At 40.1% G+C, this 18,992-nt stretch overlaps 1 protein-coding gene and 2 non-coding genes across 3 annotated transcripts; all 3 read right to left on the bottom strand.

Moving 5' to 3' along the window:
• Window positions 1-1,827: 1,827 nt before the first annotated feature.
• On the bottom strand, window positions 1,828-11,694 carry rps4x (ribosomal protein S4 X-linked; the record flags this gene model as incomplete). Its single annotated transcript, XM_037682890.1, is given in 7 exon segments — window positions 1,828-1,982; window positions 4,981-5,138; window positions 5,228-5,399; window positions 7,018-7,115; window positions 10,543-10,723; window positions 11,033-11,110; window positions 11,656-11,694. Coding segments are annotated over 7 exon segments (792 nt in total). The 3' UTR covers window positions 1,828-1,880.
• LOC119421250 lies at window positions 4,736-4,806 on the bottom strand. Its single transcript, XR_005187353.1, has one exon. It is a non-coding gene; the product is annotated as a small nucleolar RNA SNORD61 (small nucleolar RNA).
• Window positions 10,311-10,387, bottom strand: LOC119421242. The gene has a single exon (XR_005187352.1). It is a non-coding gene; the product is annotated as a small nucleolar RNA SNORD61 (small nucleolar RNA).
• Window positions 11,695-18,992: the final 7,298 nt, after the last annotated feature.

Raw genomic sequence — 18,992 nt, 5'->3', positions numbered from 1 at the left:
ATATATATATATATATATATACACAGTTGTGCATACAGGTGCTGGTCATAAAATTAGAATATCATGAAAAAGTTTATTTATTTCAGTAATTCCATTCAAATAGTGAAACTTGTATATTATATTCATTCAGTACACACAGACTGATATACTGTCTTTCAAATCTTTATTTCATTTAATGTTTATGATTATAACTGACAACTAATGAAAACCACAAATTCAGAATCTCAGAAAATTAGAATATTACCAATAAAAAAAAGGATATTTAGAAATGTTGGCCGACTGAAAAGTATGATCATGAAAAGTATGAGCATGTACAGTACTCAATACTTAGTCGGGGCTCCTTTTGCCTGGATTACTGCAGACAGCTGCGTTGACCTTGGACCTTAGAAAACACAGTGGACCAACACCAGCAAATGACATGGGCCCCAAACCATCACTGACTGTGGAAACTTGACACTGGACCTCAAGCAACATGGATTCTGTGCCTCTCCTCTCTTCCTCCAGACTCTGGGACCTTGATTTTCAAAGGAAATGTAAAAAGTATTTTCATCAGAGAACTTTGGACATGTCATCTGCTGGTGTTGGTCCACTGTGTTTTCTGAGGTCCAAGGTCAACACAGCATCTACCAGGAAGTTTTAGAGCACTTCATGCTTCCTGCTGACCAACTTTATGGAGATACAGATTTCGTTTTCAACAGGACTTGGCACCTGCACACAGTGCCAAAGCTACCAGTACCTGGTTTAAGGACCATGGTCTCCCTGTTCTTAATTGGTCAGTAAACTCACCTGACCTTAACCTCATAGAAAATCTATGGTGTATTGTGAAGAGGAAGATGTGTTACACCAGACCCAACAATTCAGAAGAGCTGAAGGCCACTATCAGAGCAACCTGGGCTCTCATAACACCTGAGCAGTGACAGACTGATCCACTCCATGCCACACCACATTGCCACAGTAATCCAGGCTAAAGGAGCAACTGCTGTACATACTCGCACTATTCATTTGGCCAACATTTATAAAAATCCTTTAATTGGTCTTAATATTAGAATTTTGAGATTCTGAATTTGGGGTTTTCATTAGTTGTCAGTTAAATCAATATTAAAAGAAATAAAACATTTGAGATATATCAGCACCTGTACATCCATTTTGTGAAATATTCAGGAGACAAATCAACACCTCATCCAGTTAATGGACATTTAACACCATCCAAGCCACATCACAAGATTGTAATTACCTGCAACACATCACAAGCCTTCAGTAATTGTAGTAGCTTATTACTTCCCTGAGTTTTAGAATCTGAATCTTTAGAGCAGTAACATTTTCAGCTGAAAACCAAACATCAGCAGCTAAACTTAATTAATAGTAAGCCTATCATGCAACAGCCTACAGAACACCTTTCATGCTCCAGATGATGACAGCTGCATCTTTTACTTTTCTTTTCCCTAAACTGGACACCTGGTGGCTTCGACCAGTTCTTGTCCATTGGGGGCTGAGATGGGGTAGAAGTAGGGCAGCCGATCTGGCCCAGGTTTGATTCCCAGCCATTTCCACGTTGTGGTGTCTGAGCAAGACACAAGTGCTCCCAGGGTGCCCACATACATGCCCACTGCTCCACCTGGGTGTATCTCAGGTGTGATGGGTTAAATGCAGAGAATTTGTTGAGAAACATCAACAACAACAACAAAAAAACGTGCAGATCACCTGACAGAACCTGGTTGGATTTTTTTTCACCTGGATTACTGAGCATGAACCTTGATGCAGGGAACTCATTTCATCATTGTATGGGAACATACAACATGTGTTGTAATGAAGCACAGGAACCGTGAGCGTTTTGTAAATAACATTTTATTCAGAAACAGGGGTCAGGCTGTGCGTTTTGTTTAGCTGCTGCCCTGTTTGGCGGCCAGCCTCTTGTCTCTCTCCTCGGCGATGGTCAGACGGATTCCCTTTCCTCTGGGCAAGGACACCCACGGCTTGTTGCCCTGGAAACCAGCAGGAGACATTAATTACTTGATGTCCAAAGAAGAATGGTTAGGATCTGCCACTTGTCTGTGAAATATTTCGATTTCATATTTTGTTTCAGTCATTTCAACACATTTCAATGCTCTTTGAAATGTGTTCATAAAAAGTGAACATCTGTTAAATCAGTGATCAAATACAACCAAGTCTGACACCTTGTTGCTGGCACTGTAAAACAGGCAACAAACGAGATCAACTTTTATCATGCTTTTACATCTCTTTGTTGAAGCCTGCAGAATAACCTCTAATAGTTGACGTTATTAACGGACTATTTATGAACGACTGAAACGTTTGATTTGTGTATAAACTACAAATAATCAGCACTTCACCTTGTTTTTACATTTTGTCTTGTTAGTCTTATTCCAAATTGTATTAAATTCTACAGACAATAGCCCATTATGGCAATGTGAAAAAACATTTTGAGATTTTTGCACATTTATTAAAAATATAAAACTAAGAAATCACATGAACATAAGTATTCACAGCTGTTGTTTAATACTTTGTTGATCCACCTTTGGCAGCAATCACAGCCTCAAGTCTTTTTGAATTTGATGCTTCAAGCTTAGCACACCTGTCTTTAGATAGTTTGCTCCACTCTTCTTTGCAGTACTTCTCATATTCCATCAGGGTGGATGAGAAACGTCTGTGCAGCCATTTTCAGGTATCTCCAGATGTTCAATCAGATTTAAGTCTGGACTCTGGCTTGGTCCCTTCACAGAGCAGGTCTGAAGCCCCTCTGAGATCTTGGCTGGGTGCTTTGGGTCAGTGTCCTGCTGAAAAATGAACGGTCGCCCCAGTCTGAGGTCAAGAGTGCTCTGGAGCAGGTTTTCATCCAGGATGTCTCTGTACATCATTGCATTCATCTGTCCTCTATCCTCACTAGTCTGCCAGTTCCTGCTGCTGAAAAACATTCCCACAGCATGATGCTGCCACCACCATGCTTCACTGTAGGCCTGGTGATGAGTGAGGCCTGATTTCCTCCTGACACCTGCCATTCACACCAAAGAGTTCAATCTTTGTTTCATGAGACCAGTTTTGTTTCTCCTGGTCTGAGTCCTTCAGGTCTTTCTGTCAAACTCCAGACGGGCTGACGTGTACCTTTTATTAACGAGGGACTTTTGTCTGCCACTCTACCATACAGGCCCAGTGCTTCCCCTACCATTATACAAGTGGGGCGCCCCGTCAACAGAACAGAGCGCCTTGTCTACTGAACCCCACTCCCCACCCCCAAACCCACCCACCTGTCAGCACTGACGTAACGCTAAACTAGCGGCTCGCAATGCAGGTGCACTAGATAAAAAGCTAAAGGCAGCCGCCTCTTTCATGTTGAACCCTCACGCTGAACGCACCCCCGCCACTTGAAAACTGTCGGTACAAACAGCGCACGGCTCAGATGTGCGTTACTCTCCCCCCGCTGACCCCCCCACGCGGCTGAGATGTGTCCGTCTCTCTCCTCTCACACACCCTGCTCTAAAACTGTTGGTTCAAACAGCGCGCTGCGCAGCTTAGGACGTGTCCCCCCCTCCCCTGACAAAAATCACGGGACGAGATGAACGCCCCGCTATGGCAAGTTATCTAGGGGAAACACTGCTAAGCTAACAGCACAAAATAAACGATGTTAGCTAAAAAGATAAAGGCAGTGCCTCTTCCCTCACCCACCCAAAACTGTTTGTACAAATCAGTTCAGACGTCCACCCCTCCACCCCCCCTCAAACACACACCATGGCAAGATATCTAGGGGAAATACTGAAGCCTGACTGGTTGATTGCTGAAGATGGTTGTCCTTCTGGAAGGTTCTCCTCTCTCCACAGACGAACGCTGGAGCTCTGACAGAGTGACCCTCGGGTTCACCTCCCTGATTAAGGCCCTTCTCCCAATCGCTCAGTTCAGACAGTCGGCCAGCTCTAAGAAGAGTCCTGTTGGTTCCAAACTTCGTTCATTCACGATTGAAGGTCGTCACTGGGCTCATTGGGACCTTCAAAGATGCAGTTTTTTTTTTCTGTATCCTTCCACAGATTTGTTCCTCAACAGAATCCTGTCTTGGCGATCTACAATTCATTTTGACTTCCTGCTTGGTGTTTGTGCTGACATGCACTGTGGGACCGTTTATAGACAGGTGCGTACCTTTACAGATCCAATCCACTGAGTTTACCACAGGTGGACTCCATTTAAGTTGTAGAAACAGCTCAAGGATGATCAGTGGAAACAGCATCTGCGCTCCATTTGGAGCTTCATGGTAAAGACTGAATACTTGGGTAAATGTGATTTAAGTTTTCTAGTTTTATAAATTTGTAAATCTCTTTTCGCATCGTCCTAATGGGTTTTTGTATGTAGCATTTTGAGGACAGAGATTAATGTAATACAATCTGGAATAAGGCTGTAACATAAAATGTGAAGAAAGTGAAGCGCTGGGAATACGTTGTGGATGAGCCGAATGATGCTAATCATGGAAAACACCGTAGAACAGCTAAGTTAGCATCAGTGCTAATTGTTGGCGAGCTGCTTTTGATCAACAGGATTTTAAACACATGATTGTTTCAAGTTTTGAGATTAAAGAAGTTATTGATAAACTGGTTGCAGCCCCTTGAATCATAACTAAATTGAACAGTGAGGTGTCTACAGAGCCCGCTTCCAGTATTCATACTAAATTATATGTTTGCTGCTCAAGGAGGAAGAATATCAGAAGGAAAATTGTGCTTTAACAAATAAAGTTGTGGAGCTCAGAACTTCTTAGAGGAACTGTTTTATTTTCATTCCTGATCAAAATCTAGGAAAGGTCATCACTGCTCCAAACTCAGCTGCTTCTTTTAAACTTTACTAGAATCAGAGCTAAAGCCACTCGTCTCACCCAAAGACAACATCTAGTGCGTCGAACTAAAATTAATTCTAACGTCTAAAACACTTAAGTTTTGAATCCCTTAATCAAAACCAGGACAGAGACAATCAGTAAATGTTGCCCACCTTGCCGATGACAAAGATGTTGGACAGTCTGGTAGCGAAGCTGTTGCCTGTGCTGTCCTTGACGTGCACAACGTCAAAGGAGCCAGGGTGGCGCTCCCTGTTGGTGATCACACCGATACGCCCCAAGTTAGCGCCACCGGTCACCATGCACAGGTTACCTGGAGGAACGAGAGCGGGTCGGAGACAACTGATCAAAAACAATCGATTAGCAGGAAACGTTCAGCGCACGGCAGCAAGCTCCACCCACCAGTATCAAACTTGATGAACTCTGTGATCTTGCCAGTCTCCAGGTCGATGCGGATGGTGTCGTTGACCTTGATGAGGGGGTCGGGGTAGCGGATGGTGCGGGCGTCGTGGGTCACCAGGTGAGGAATCCCCTTAGTGCCAATGAGAATTTTCCTCACCTTGCACAGCTTGTACTGCAGACAGGTTGAAGAATGTAACAGGTGCTCGTCCTGGTTCTACGTTCAAGACTCTCTAAAGTAGGACTTTATTTCACTTCCAGAACTGATCTTCAAATTAGCACAAATTGACATTAATTCTAAACTCACTCTCACCACAGGAAACGTACCGTCATTTCTGGACTACAAGCTGCTACTTTTTTCACACACTTTGAACAATGTGGCTTATACAATGCTGCCGCTAATTTATGGATTTAAAATTTTTATTTTGATGGGCTATTGAGCTTCCTGCCACCAAAACATTTCGCCTCATTACAATCAGGCGCTCACATAGCTGCCCAATACACGTCTCTGTTCGTTTATCACGGACTCGCTTTATCACGGTTTTTCAAAATAATATTGGACGACACACAATTGGCTGCCTGATGGATGAGCTGCACGACTGGATTTATTTAATCAATTATTTTAAAAATATTTAGCACCTACTGCATATTTCTGCAGCCCATACGGCAGGATAAACTTTCTGCTGCAGCTGATCAGCTGTTCATCGTGCAGAGCTGAGAAGTGGGCGTGGCCAAGAGCGCTTTCAGGTGGCAAAGAGCAGAGGAGGCAGGGAGCTGAAATCATGACATGCTGTGCTCTTTTAGAGCATTTAAGAGTTTACAAACATTGTTTATAATATTGCAAGAGTGAGGGAAGCATTTAAAATGCATATCCATATACATGTATGCATATCCATATACATGTATGTATATATATATATATATATATATATATATATATATATATATATATACACACATACATACACATAAATACTAAAATAAACTACTACTTACTACATGTACTACTACTCCTACTTTGTGTTTTTTCACTTATCGCGGGGCTTCAGGGTACGGATCCCCCGCAATAAACAAGGGACTACTGTAAAGATTAAAAAAAAATTTTCACCAACAGGTATCAAAAGACTGCTGCGTGATGGAGGACAGAACAAGCTGTCCTCCATCCTCCTGCGCAAGATAGCCATTAATGACTTCCTGATAGGCTACTGTATTTTTTTAACCAGCTGTGTTTCAGGCACTGTTCAGAAAAATAAACATTTACTGTACGTATTTGTGTATGTTACCAGCATGTATTTAATTAAAAGTTTTTTAAAAAAATCTTTGTGTAAATATCTCATGTTACAATGTGGACACTTGCAGCTTAGACAAGCGTAACCTATATATGCAATTTTTTAAGTAGGCGTGGCTTATATTCGGGTTTGCTTAATAGTCCATAAATTACGGTACTCTAGCTTTCACAGATGATTCATAATAAAACTTTAATAACTTGTAATAAGCAACAAATCCAAATTTAGAGAATAGATCTTTAGAAAATCAGCGCTTGTTTTCGTTTTCTTGCCCTCTGAGCATTTTTATCAAAAAAAGTCTACATGAACAAGATTTTATATCAGGCTCAAATATGTAATTATTCACCAGCTTAAATCAGTACTTTTGAACTTTTCCCACACACAAAATCATGTTTTTACTTCTTAGTCACCCAAGTTCAACATTGTCACATTTTTAATATATGCATTTTTAAATCCACAACTGCAGGTGAACTAATTTTTAGATGCAGACAAAGAGGCGGCTCTCACCTTGGACTCCTCGGCGGTGATGCGGTGGACGGTGAAACGTCCCTTCACATCATAAATGAGACGGAAGTGCTCACCGGTCTTCTCGATGCTGATAACGTCTGTGAACACAAACGTAAACATGTGATTTTAGTGCTTGTATTTTTTCCATTAAACACTCAACCCTTTCATGTTTCACTAACATGTTAAATTACAAATATAATAAACATGAAAACAAATTTTAAGCCAAATATTTTACTGTAATGAGTTGGTGAGTCACCAGCTAACCATCTAAAGATACGTTTTAAATTATTAGCGTTAAAATGCTGACTCAGAGTAAGCCAAAAGTACAATCTGGAAGGTTTTGGAGCAAGCACAATACAAGTAGGACATCACAAAAATATAAATTTTACTCCTTGCCTGCTGCTGTTTTTACTGCCATTTGGAGCCAAGCTACTCTGGTAAACATCTGGCTGCTAATAAACTACTGACATATTTACACCCACCTTACTGGATGCAGAATTTTGCAAACAGATTCACAAGAGTTACTAAAACTGTAGAGGAAGCTTTATAATGTACTGATTAAAAACAACTTCGCAACCAAACATTTCTAATAAACAAAATGTGAAACGTTTATGCTGGAAATATCTTTTAAATAAAGTTGGAATGAGCTAAATCAGAACTGGGCTGGTGGGAGTTAATCTAAATTAAGGAATTGTCTACAAATGTACCATCTGTGCATATTTACTAAAATAATAAAAAAGGATCCTACACAATAGCTCCGAATTGTGCCGTCACTGACACCAGAACCCATTTATAGGACGTCAAGTCCCAAGAGACGGAACTAATGAACAACAGTGTGTTAATGAACAGGTTGTCTCACAGCTGAACATGCTCCATGTGCTCAGGTGTGAAGTTAATTTAATACGACACTGTGAGGATCTTTCAACAGATCATATGAACAAAAGATATGCAACATTATTTTCAGATGGATACAAATCACACAAAACCAAACTGACAATAAAACAGAATTTAAATTACAGTCATTTAATACATTTAGCTGCCAACACATCAGTGATTTGTTTGTTAATCCTGGCTTCCCTTGGACTTGGACTAGCTAATTAAAATGTTAAACCTTCATATTAGCTGCAGGACAAAGAGAAAACCCAAGACAGCTCCAGAGGAGATGACCCTGTTGTTTAAGTCTTACATTTAACCCTGCGTTCAGCTTTACTGACAGACATGCAGGATTAGAAACAAAAAAGATTACTAGTTTATATAACGCCTACAAGGATTTTTACTTTAATTTAATACTAATGTAAAAGCCAATGAGATGATTTGTAAAAAGTTAAAATGCACTTTAAAGCAGTTTAACACCTGTTCAACCTAAACTGTAAGCATCTTTATTATATGAAGCAGCTGCTGTGGTCTAAATCAGAGGTCCACACCCTGGACCCACGTGGTCTACAATCTTAAATGTTTCAAGTTTCCCTGCTTTAACACACCTGACTCAAATTAACTAGTCAATAAGAGATTCTGCTACACCTAACAACTTTCTGATCAGGTAATTCAATTATCTGCATCAGGTGGGTTGACTAAAACAGTGGCCCACGAGAACCAGAGTTGGGGACCTCAGGTCTAAATTAACCATCTATCAAGCATCAAGCAGTTTTGAGCTCAATCGGAGGAAAAAACAACATTTAAACTCAAATTGAATTTACCAAATGACACACAATGAATGATGGACATGGTTTTGTTTTATATTATTTTATATTAGTTAACTGATTGAAACGAATGAAAAACTTTGGACCCACAGTGGCTCCACATCAAGCAGCTCATCAGCTCGACGATTCAGCAGAACTACAGCGGACACAGTGTGGGTGGAGCTGGGCAACAAGATAATGTGCCCAGAATACAGTTTTGCATGCTGTGCACACAATAACCAGGAACTATAAGAACTGGCTGCTTGAAACATGATTACTGGCTTACTGGTTTATAGGATGTAAAACTCAAATTCAGTAGGGACCATGACTGAAAACGTGTACTTTTACTAGAAAATTTGAGTCGACAACGAACTTCCAACAGTTGCAGCACCGCGAGATACCACTTTAAATTATTTGACCTTAATTACAAGAGAAACTTTTGGCATCACTTCCAGCCGGGTCATGTGACAACTCACTGGTAGAAATTTGTGACGTTAAATATTACTACTCAAGGATTCAAGTTTTTTAATTGTTATTGCATGTGGTGGAACGAAATTATGTACACAGGGTCCCAGTAACATCCAACAAATGTATAAAAATGTAAAAGAAAAACAGTAATAAGATCTAAGATATGAACTAAGAAAATGTTAACTAAAAATACACTAAGCATTAATAGCATAAAAACAATAAAGCCTAAATATTTAAACTGTTTAAAGTTACAGTAATTATCTATTAAACAAAGGTATGAAGGCAACACACAGCCATTAGAATTTTATTTAATCGATTAACGACTCCTATTTTTTTTTAAATAATTTATAACATTAGCTATAACTTGAGCTTTATTTGATTGTGGATATTTTCTCATGACCCACAATAAAGGTCCTGACTAGGTGTCCCAATATTGGCATCGGGCTGGGTACAAACCTTAAGTGCTCGTACTTTAGAATCAGAATAAGCTTTTTTTTTTATTATCATTGAACCAAAATACAGTGAGAGTATGTTCGTACAGTCGTCTGAAAGATTGGCAGCGTGAACGTTGCTGCTGCTGCTCAAGAGCGAGGATAGTGGTATTACAAAAAAAGATCTCTTCACGCCTTGTCCTCATCAGGACACGATTTAAGACATTTACTCATAAACACACGGATACTTAAAACCAATTACACGTTTATGCTTGAAGTCATTTCCTCTTCCAGTGTGCAAGAAAAAATGTTAAAATATAAAAAAAATGTCTATAGTTTGGCTATTTTTTAAAGATAAACCAAGGTGATGTCAGCAGACTGATGCTGTGTTCTGAATAAAAGATGTGTTTCTTAAGTCATTACATAATAATTAGGCACTAACCCCTTAACTACTTAACAGTATTCAGTATCGGCAAGTACCCAAACTAAAGAACCTGTATTTGTCGGGGAGACACTAGTATCAGGACAACCCTAGTCCTAACCAGATTTTGTCAGTAAGCAACGTTTAAAACATCCAGAGTGATCTTTAATAGCAGCTATCACAACCAAAAGGAGAAAGCACTAAAAACAAAGTGCACTCTATTTAAAACACTAAAACAAATCACAAGAACTAAGCAGCATGTCTCAAATGTTTTAATATAAAACATTAAAAATGGAGCTCAGAACTTCTTAGAGGAATTACTTGTGTAATTTCAACTCATTTCTGATCAAAAACAAACAATTCATCACAGCTCCTCTCCTGCTGAACTGTAAAAGTGAACATTCAGACCTAATGCAAAAACTTGCTTTTTTTTTTTTGTAGATTACTACAAATTCTTTGCAACTCCCATTGAACTACTCATAATTAATGCAATGTTTTTAGAGGGAAACAAACAGATCATCCTCACCCATAAATCCCGCAGGATAGGTGACATCGGTGCGCACTTTGCCATCGATCTTGATGAACCTCTGCATGCAGATTTTCTTCACCTCATCCCCCGTCAGGGCGTACTTCAGGCGGTTCCTCAGGAAGATGATGAGGGGCAGACACTCCCTCAGTTTGTGGGGACCCGTGGAGGGACGAGGAGCCTGAGAAGAGACAAAAATAAAAAGATGAAACCACAATTGATAACTTTTGTATTCAGCCTGGTTGAATAATCCCTACTAATCCAGATCAGACATGAAATTTGACAAGATGGTTTTATACATATTGCTCAGTTTAATCTACAACCTATTTCAGGCATATAAGGTTTATATTGAATTACTTTTAAAACCCAATGTTTTAATAGAGGGTATTCAAACAAATATTTAAATCTGAGAAGCTAAGTAATAAAAGTTTACCTTGCGATGCCATCAAGAGTTTGCAATTTTACGACATGGAACGGTACTTTTACTTACAAACACTCCGGTGAGTTTGTCCAGCATCCAGTGCTTCGGCGCCGCGACGCGCTTCAGGTGCTTCTTCGGTCCTCGAGCCTGGACAGGAGGGGACACAGCCAGTCAACAACAAAAATATTCCTCATTCCATAGGCTAGAGGCATGAAATGAAGCCTAATCTGCGTTTAAACCCGGAGTACAGCGTGCGAGAGCCTAAATATGAGATGCTTTGTCGGTGCAGCCTGGTTAGCATGCTGTGCTAAATGTAGCCGGCTAACTTAGCCGGCTGCGGCCTGGTCTCGCAAACACCGCCACATATTTAAATTACAGTTTACATGTCACTTTTTAGGTTTAACTTCATATGCTGAAGAAACCATTATAAAACTAATCTGGTGCACAACTCCCACTACTTCACCAGTTTGCCTGTCTTCATGCTAAGCTAACTGTGAATGAGAAGCGGCGTTAGGTCATTTTAAAATATCATTTCGTGACAGTAATCACTACTGTCGTCGACAATATAAATCTCCAACTTTAATTAACACGTTGTATTTCAAAGTAAGATGGATATTTGTGTGATTATTCGATAGCTAAGTAGGATGTTTATAGATCGTTTCTGAGTAGATCGGTGAAGAAATTCAGCTCACCATGTTGGAGTCTGCGGGGAAAAGGACGGCTCGTTGGTTTCCGGTAAAGAATGACAAGACTCCCTACGGCAGGTCGGCAGGGACACAACTGATGAAAGGCGAAATGAAAAATCGTTCAAGTTTGTGTTTTGTTTATCCCTAATTACTCTATATATTATTGTTTATTTTTTACTGACTTGTTAGCTGTAAAATAATAAATGTGTAATCTGTAAAATAGTTTTTTTTTAGTTTAATTATTTATTTTGGGCATTTGAAAAAGTTGTTCTACATACATACATTTTTTATGCGTATTTTATTAACGTTGGATAAATACAAATGGAGAAATCAACAATTAGGAAGCACAAGCTAATGTGTTTCTTGTGCTGGACCCAAGCCGGGGTAAATAGTGAGGGTTGTGTCAGGAAAGGCATCTGACATAAAACAGTTTTGCCTGTACTAATAGGAGTTCATCAAAGCGACGCCATACCAGATCAGTTGAGACCCGGGTTAACTATGACTGCCACCGGTGCTGTTGATTAACAGGGTGCTGGCGGAAATTGTGCTATTGTTAGTCAAAGACCACGAGGAGGGAAACGTGTCAGTAGAAATGGAAAGTCAAGAAAATAAGACTGAGGGTTGCTACTCTAAATGTGAGGACAATGATGGGCAAAAATAGAGAACTGGCTGACGTGATGCAGAGAAGGAAGGTAGATGGTTTATGTGTCCAAGAGACCAAGTGGAAGGGCAGCCAGGCTCTGGAAGCAGCGTGAAACCAGGAAGGACAGATATTGGCAGATTTTGACAAGAGAATGGAAATGCATGTAGTCAACACTTATTTCCAAAAAAGAGAGGAACATAGAGTGACCTATAAGCGTGGAGGAAGGAGTATGCAGGTCGAGTACATTCTGTGTAGAAGAGAAAACCTGAGGAAGATTGGGGACTGTAAGGTTGTGGCAGAGGAGAGCGTGGCCAGACAGCATCAGATGGTTGTGGGTAGAATGACTGTTGTGAAAAAGAGAAAGAGTAAAATCAGAGAAGACCAAATAGTGGAAACTGAGGAACGAAGAATGTTGTGAGGAGTTCATAGAGGAGCTGTTAAAGGCTCTGGGTGGTAAGAAAGAGCTTCCAGAAGAGAGGAGACTGGATATAAGGAGATGAAATGTAAATTAAAGAGGGAGGTAGCAAATGCAAAGCAGAAGGCATATGATGAGTTGTATGGGAGGCTGGATAGTAAAGAGGGCGAGAATGAATTGGCAAGACAGCGGGATCAGGCTAGAAAGGATGTGCAGCAGGTTAGGCTTGTTAAAGATAGGAATGGTAATGTTCCAACAATTGAGGAGAGTGTGACAGGAAGATGGAAGGAGTACTTTGAAGAGCTAATGAATGAAGAGAATGAAAGAGAAAGAAGAGTAGAGGTCATAAAAACTGTGGTCCGTGAAGTGGGAAAGATTCATGATGGTGAAGTCCGTAAAGCTCTGAAAAGAATGAATACATGGAAGGCAGTAGGACCTGATGACATACGAGTGGAGGTTTGGAAATGTCTTGGAGAGATGGCAGTGATGTTTTTGACTCAAATATTCAATGGAATATTTGAGGGTGAGAAAATATCTGAGGAATGGAGAAGAAGTGTGCTGGTGCACATTTTTAAGAACAAGGGTCATGTACAGAGTTGTAGCAACTACAGGGGAATTAAGTTTATGAGCCACACGAAGAAGATCTGGGAGAGAGTTGTGGAAGCAAGACTTAGACAAGAGGTGACCATCTGTGAGCAGCAGTATGGTTTCATGCCAAGAAAGAGCACCAGAGACGCCATCTTTGTTTTGAGGATGCTGATGGAGAAGTACAGAGAGGGTCAGAAAGAACTCCATTGAGTCTTTGTGGATTTAGAAAAAGCATATGACAGAGTGCCGAGGGAGGAGGTGTGGTATCACATGAGGAAAGCTGGAGTGGCAGAGAAGAATGTTAGACTGGTACAGGACATGTATGAGGACAGCTGGACAGTGGTGAGATGTGCTGTAGCAGTGACAGATAAATTCAAGATGGGAATGAAAGTCAGCAGTAGTAAGACAAAGGACATATGTGTGAATGAAAGGGAGGCTGGTGGAACAGTGAGGCTACAAGGAGCAGAGGTCACAAAAGTGTAGGACTTCAAGTACTTGGCGTCCACTGTCCAGGAAAATGGAGAACATGGTAAAGAGGTGAAAAAGAGAGTCCAGGCAGGATGGAGTGGATGGAGAAAGGTTTCAGGAGTGATTTGTGACAAAAGAGTGTAAGCAAAGGTCAAAGGAAAAGTTTACAAGACAGTGGTGAGACCAGCTATGTTGTATGGTCTGGAGACGGAGACATGGACAAAAAGACAGGAGAAAGAACTGGAAGTGTCAGAAATGAAGATGTTGAGGTTCTTCTTAGGAGTGACAAGGATGGAAAAGATTAGGAATGAGATCATCAGAGGTACAGCACAGGTTGAACTGGGAGATAAAGTTAAGGAGGTCCAGACTGAGATGGTTTGGACATGTCCAGAGAAGGGACAGTGGGTATACTGGTAGAAGGATGTTAGAAATGCAGCCGCCAGGAACAAGACAAAGAGGAGATCTATGGATGCAGTTAGAGAGGACATGGAGGTAGCTGGAGTGAGATGGAGGAGGATGACTCGCTGTGGAGACCCCTGAAGAGGGATAAGCTGAAAGAAGAAGGATAAATACAAATGGAGCCAGAACATGTTTAAAATTTATTTAATTAAGTAAATTAGTAAATTAATGTGCAATAGATAAAAAAAAACAACAACAATAGAGCAGGTAATACATGTCAAAGATTCAAATTAATAGATTTTACTTTAATGCCCTGAGGTTCAGTATTAAGCCACATCTTGAACTACTAACTTGTAGTTAATGGTATATTAACTATAACTTTTTACTTTTTACTATTAACTTTGTCGTGTTGTACAAATAACGCTTCAAAAAGATCTGACCAGTGTTCCCTTTTAAGGAAACAATAAATGACAGCTGTACACACTCACCACCAGAGGGCAGCATAGTACAGTGTCCAAAAGTCACACAGCAATAAAACTCTCACAGGTGCTTTATTTAACACGAGCCAGAAAAATGCGCTCAACACAAGTTTAATTTTATGTGGAAATTATTCAAACGCCAAAAATTTACATAATAAAAAAAAAAAAAAACTACTCGGAGTTTCTTTTTCTTTTTTTTTTTTTTTTTTTCAGTTTCAATTTCAGTTTCTTTAACTGAATTTGATTTTCACATGTGCAGTGAAAGGCCTCATTTTTCTGCATGAAGCCTGATGCTTCCTTCCAGAATCTTTAGTGCCAGTCTTGTCTTTTTAAGATCAGCTAAGCTCCTTGGGTTAGCAGATAGTCAATAAATAGTTAACCTAAAGGAATATTAATATTTTGGATAAGTCTATGTAGAAGTTGTTGGAGGAACTTACGACCACATTGACGGGAAAACTCTCAGATCATAAGAACGAGGAGATTATCACCATGAAGTCACGGATGAACAGACGAATGGACGACATACACACACGTCAGTTGTTTTGTTTGTTTCTTGACATGATAATTCAGAAACATCAAACAGTAGCACTCCCAGTAGACTATCCTTTTGATTTTGTCAAATAACAATGTCATAAAGTTGCAATATTAGTGTTTGCATTAACCTCTAGGGAACTTTAATATTTTATTTTCGCAGCATTTTCTCAGTCAGACAGTCCTGTAGGTCCTAAACTTCCTGTTGTTCAAAGAGCTATCTGCAACAGGTAAGATATTATCTGTTTAACTGTTAATCAGAACACTATTCAATATGACCAATCTGTGTCTGTGTCTGCAATAAAGTTTTAATTGATGGATTGATTCATTGATAACGCCACAATACAGACTGTGCATGCATCCATTTAAGCCAGCAGATGACAGTGTGTGGCGAGAAAACAAATGTATAAACGTAACAAAAAAAAAATACATTAAATTAAAAAAGTAATTAAGACATTTTTATAACTCTAAATGTTTTGCAACAAACAAAACAGTGTGAACATGGTGTTTTTTTGTTTTTGTTTTTTAGCAAATGTGTGCCAAATAGTGACTTTTCACAATCAATGAGTTATCTGCTTTATGGATAATAATTAAATAAAAGAAAAACTATTTACATGTACTTAGTTTTTCATTATTTTTTAATATTATCTCATGTAATCTAGGCTCTAACAAAAAGTGCTTTTCTTCCAATAAGATTTTCATTATTTATATATTCGTATAGATCTGCATGTGAGAGACGGAGGAAAAAACTGCTTTATACAAAGCGTTAAGATGCACATTTAGGGAAAAGAGTTTTAAAAAACAATAAAAAAACTATTAAGGCTCTTAACTTCATCATGAGTTGCGGTGTCTCGATGTAGTTTTAAACATATTTGAAAAATTTATAACCATTTTTTTCCCTCCTGGAACTCGTCTCAAATTCTTCTGTTTAGTTTTTTTGGTCAATCTCAAACCCTAGATCTAAAAACAAAATGTTTATATGTATGAAAAGTGTGTGAAACTGTGTCATTGTGTGCATTTCCAAGTGTAAATGTGTGCATTTTCTCGCAATTGAATGTCTCCATCTAGCCCCAATCCGTCACAGTCCTGTTAAATGAAACTGAACTGCGCCGCTCAAGGTGGCTGCACGTTGGAGCAACTGTTACTTTCATTTTGGGATGTTTCTTTTGAAAACTTTATTTCTTCTTTTTCTGGATGTAAATGGCTTTTATCGGATGATTACTTCCTCTGGTATCAGATGTGCCGCTGGAAGGATTTTTACTGAAAACCTTTTTACTTTTAGGCATTTGTTATGAAGCGTAACCATGACGACAAGGTGGTTTTCTACAACTGGGAGTTGCTGATTAACATCTCAAAACTTAAATATTACCTCAAATACAGCCCCAAATCCCAAATGAGTTTTAAAGGAGGTGCCGTGGATGCATCTCCGTCTACCTGGCGGAGTTGCTCGAGTGACTGACTGCTGAGATCCTTGGAGCTGGCAGGACACGTGGCTCACAACAAGAAGACCAGGATCATCCTCTCAACACCTGCAGTTGATGAGGAGCTCAACAAGCTGCTGAGAAGAGTAACCATCGCTCAGGGAGGAGTTCTGCTCAACATTCAGGTGGTCCTGCTGCCCAGGAGGAACGAGAGGCCCGCTGGGTCCAGGTGGATAGATCGGCATCCGTGGCCAGATTCTTCAGATCCACTGTGGGACTGCTGTGGGAGATCCTTCCTGCCCACAGCCATCAACATCTATAACAACTCTTAATGAAAACAGGATGATGAGCTACAACTTTTAATTTCCCGTTGGGATTAATAAAGTATTTTGAACCGAAGTGAATTAAACCCTACCTTAATTGTTCATAACGTTCCACAGAACCACAATGCAAAACGTTTGAAATGTAAAATAATCAGACAAATGAAATGAAAGCATCTTCCAACAGGCAGGTTATCCAGGGAGGAGAGGGAGACTCTGTGGTTCACTCAGAAAGAACAATAATAAAAGAACAACATCCACTCAGCTGGGATTAAGACTGGACCACAAGCACGTGCACACACACACACACACGCACAGTTAAAACATCAAGCAGATGGCAACACTATGCTCCCTTCGATGTGAAGAATGTTATTTTGACCCACTTAAAGGACAAGACGGAGGAAGAGGAGACTCAGAGCGTCTGTCTGCTGGATGTGGAATGAGCAGCATCTTTATTCCTGTGACTTCAGCAACTGTAGGAGAAAATACCCACACAGTCCCCTTTACAAAAAAAACATCCATCAAATTACTCCTTCAGCAGGTTTTCATTAATCGCTCCTTTTCTCGTTTCATTAGAAAAAGGAAAGAAAGCCGGGGCTGTATCAGAGATCCTTATCAACAGCAACATAATGATTGGGCAGAGTGTGTGCTGAAAGTAGCTGTGGAAAAGACAAGGATGCGTGTTTGTAAGCTGAGCTCTGTATCTACATTAAAACAGCCTCTTTCCTGAAACATCATTTTCTCTTTCAGCGCACAAACATGACCCTCAAGGTCCGTGAAGTCTGCCTGACAGGTGACTGTCTCACAGCTGTTCCTCCTGTTTCCCTGCTGTAACCCCATCCTTCTGCCTCTGCTGCTACCTGTGTGTTTATTTCCACCTGTGTGAGTGCTGCTGTGCAGATAAACAGGCGTGTTGTTTTGTGCGGTCCAGCAGGGGACCCACAATGAGCCGATGACGGACACGCTGACTTGAGGGTGAAAGGCCTTTGTTGTCGTCTTTGTCTCCTCTTACAGCAGATATATGTCAGGGCCTTCACCCTGAATGTGTTTATCTGAAGCCGGACGAAGCAACGTAAAGCCCCTTTAGCTTGGGCGGAGGGGTTGAGTGTCACTTTAAGGCCTCCAGAAGTGTTTTTTTTTTCTCATAACCACAATTGCAGCAACAAATAGGCAGGGCCCCGAGGCAATAAATGTTTAAAACTTTTAATGTTCAGAATGTTCATGAAGTAAACTGGAGGATAAATTGATGAAGCCAAAAGCTACTCTAAACCAGCGTTGCCAAAGTGAGGGGTTGGGGATCCACTGTGGGTCATGAAACAGCAATTATAGGGTCATGCAACAATTGTTAAGAAATCAAATTAAATAAAAAATATATATTATGTTTTTGTCAGAAACGTTACAAAAATAAGAACAGTTGTCATAACTGAAGAAAAGTAAGCAATTTGTTGAGGTTGTGTTGTTTTTGTGCCCGTCTTAAACTGGTTTAATAGCAATGTTTGTTTAACTCAAAGCTATTGCCACTAAATTAATAGTGGCAATTACAAAATATATATTTAACCTTTATGTAAACAGGTAGTCTCTTTGAGTAATGAGGACTCATTTTCAAGAGAGACTTGTTCTAGACAGACATCACATAAAGTACAGACAACAATACACAACTAAAACAATTAAAACAAAAAGTTGTGTTATAAAAACACTTTCTGTTTGCAGCATGATGCTGTCCTGCCAGCAGCATGGACCCGCTAGCAGAGTGGTTCTGTCAACAGCGTAGTCCAGTCAGCAGCGTGGTCCTGTTAGCAATGTGGTTCTGTTAGCAGCTGGTCTTGTTTGCATCGTGGTCCTATTAGCAATATGGTTCTGTTAGTAGAGTGGCTCTGCTAGCAGCATGGTCTCGTTAGCCACATGGTCCTGTTAGCATTGTGGTTCTGTTAATAGAGTGGCTACATTAGCAGCATGGTCTCATTAGCCACATGGTCCTGTTAGCAATGTGGTTCTGTTAGCAGCGTGGTCCCGTTAACAGTATGGTACTGCTAGCAGAGTGGCACTGTTAGCAGCGTGGTCCTGTTAGCAGTGTAGTCC

This window comes from Nematolebias whitei, chromosome 1, assembly GCF_014905685.2.
Source record: "Nematolebias whitei isolate Nwh7 chromosome 1, NemWhi1, whole genome shotgun sequence".
Lineage (NCBI taxonomy): Eukaryota > Metazoa > Chordata > Actinopteri > Cyprinodontiformes > Rivulidae > Nematolebias > Nematolebias whitei.
This window is presented reverse-complemented; position numbering and strand designations above follow the sequence as displayed.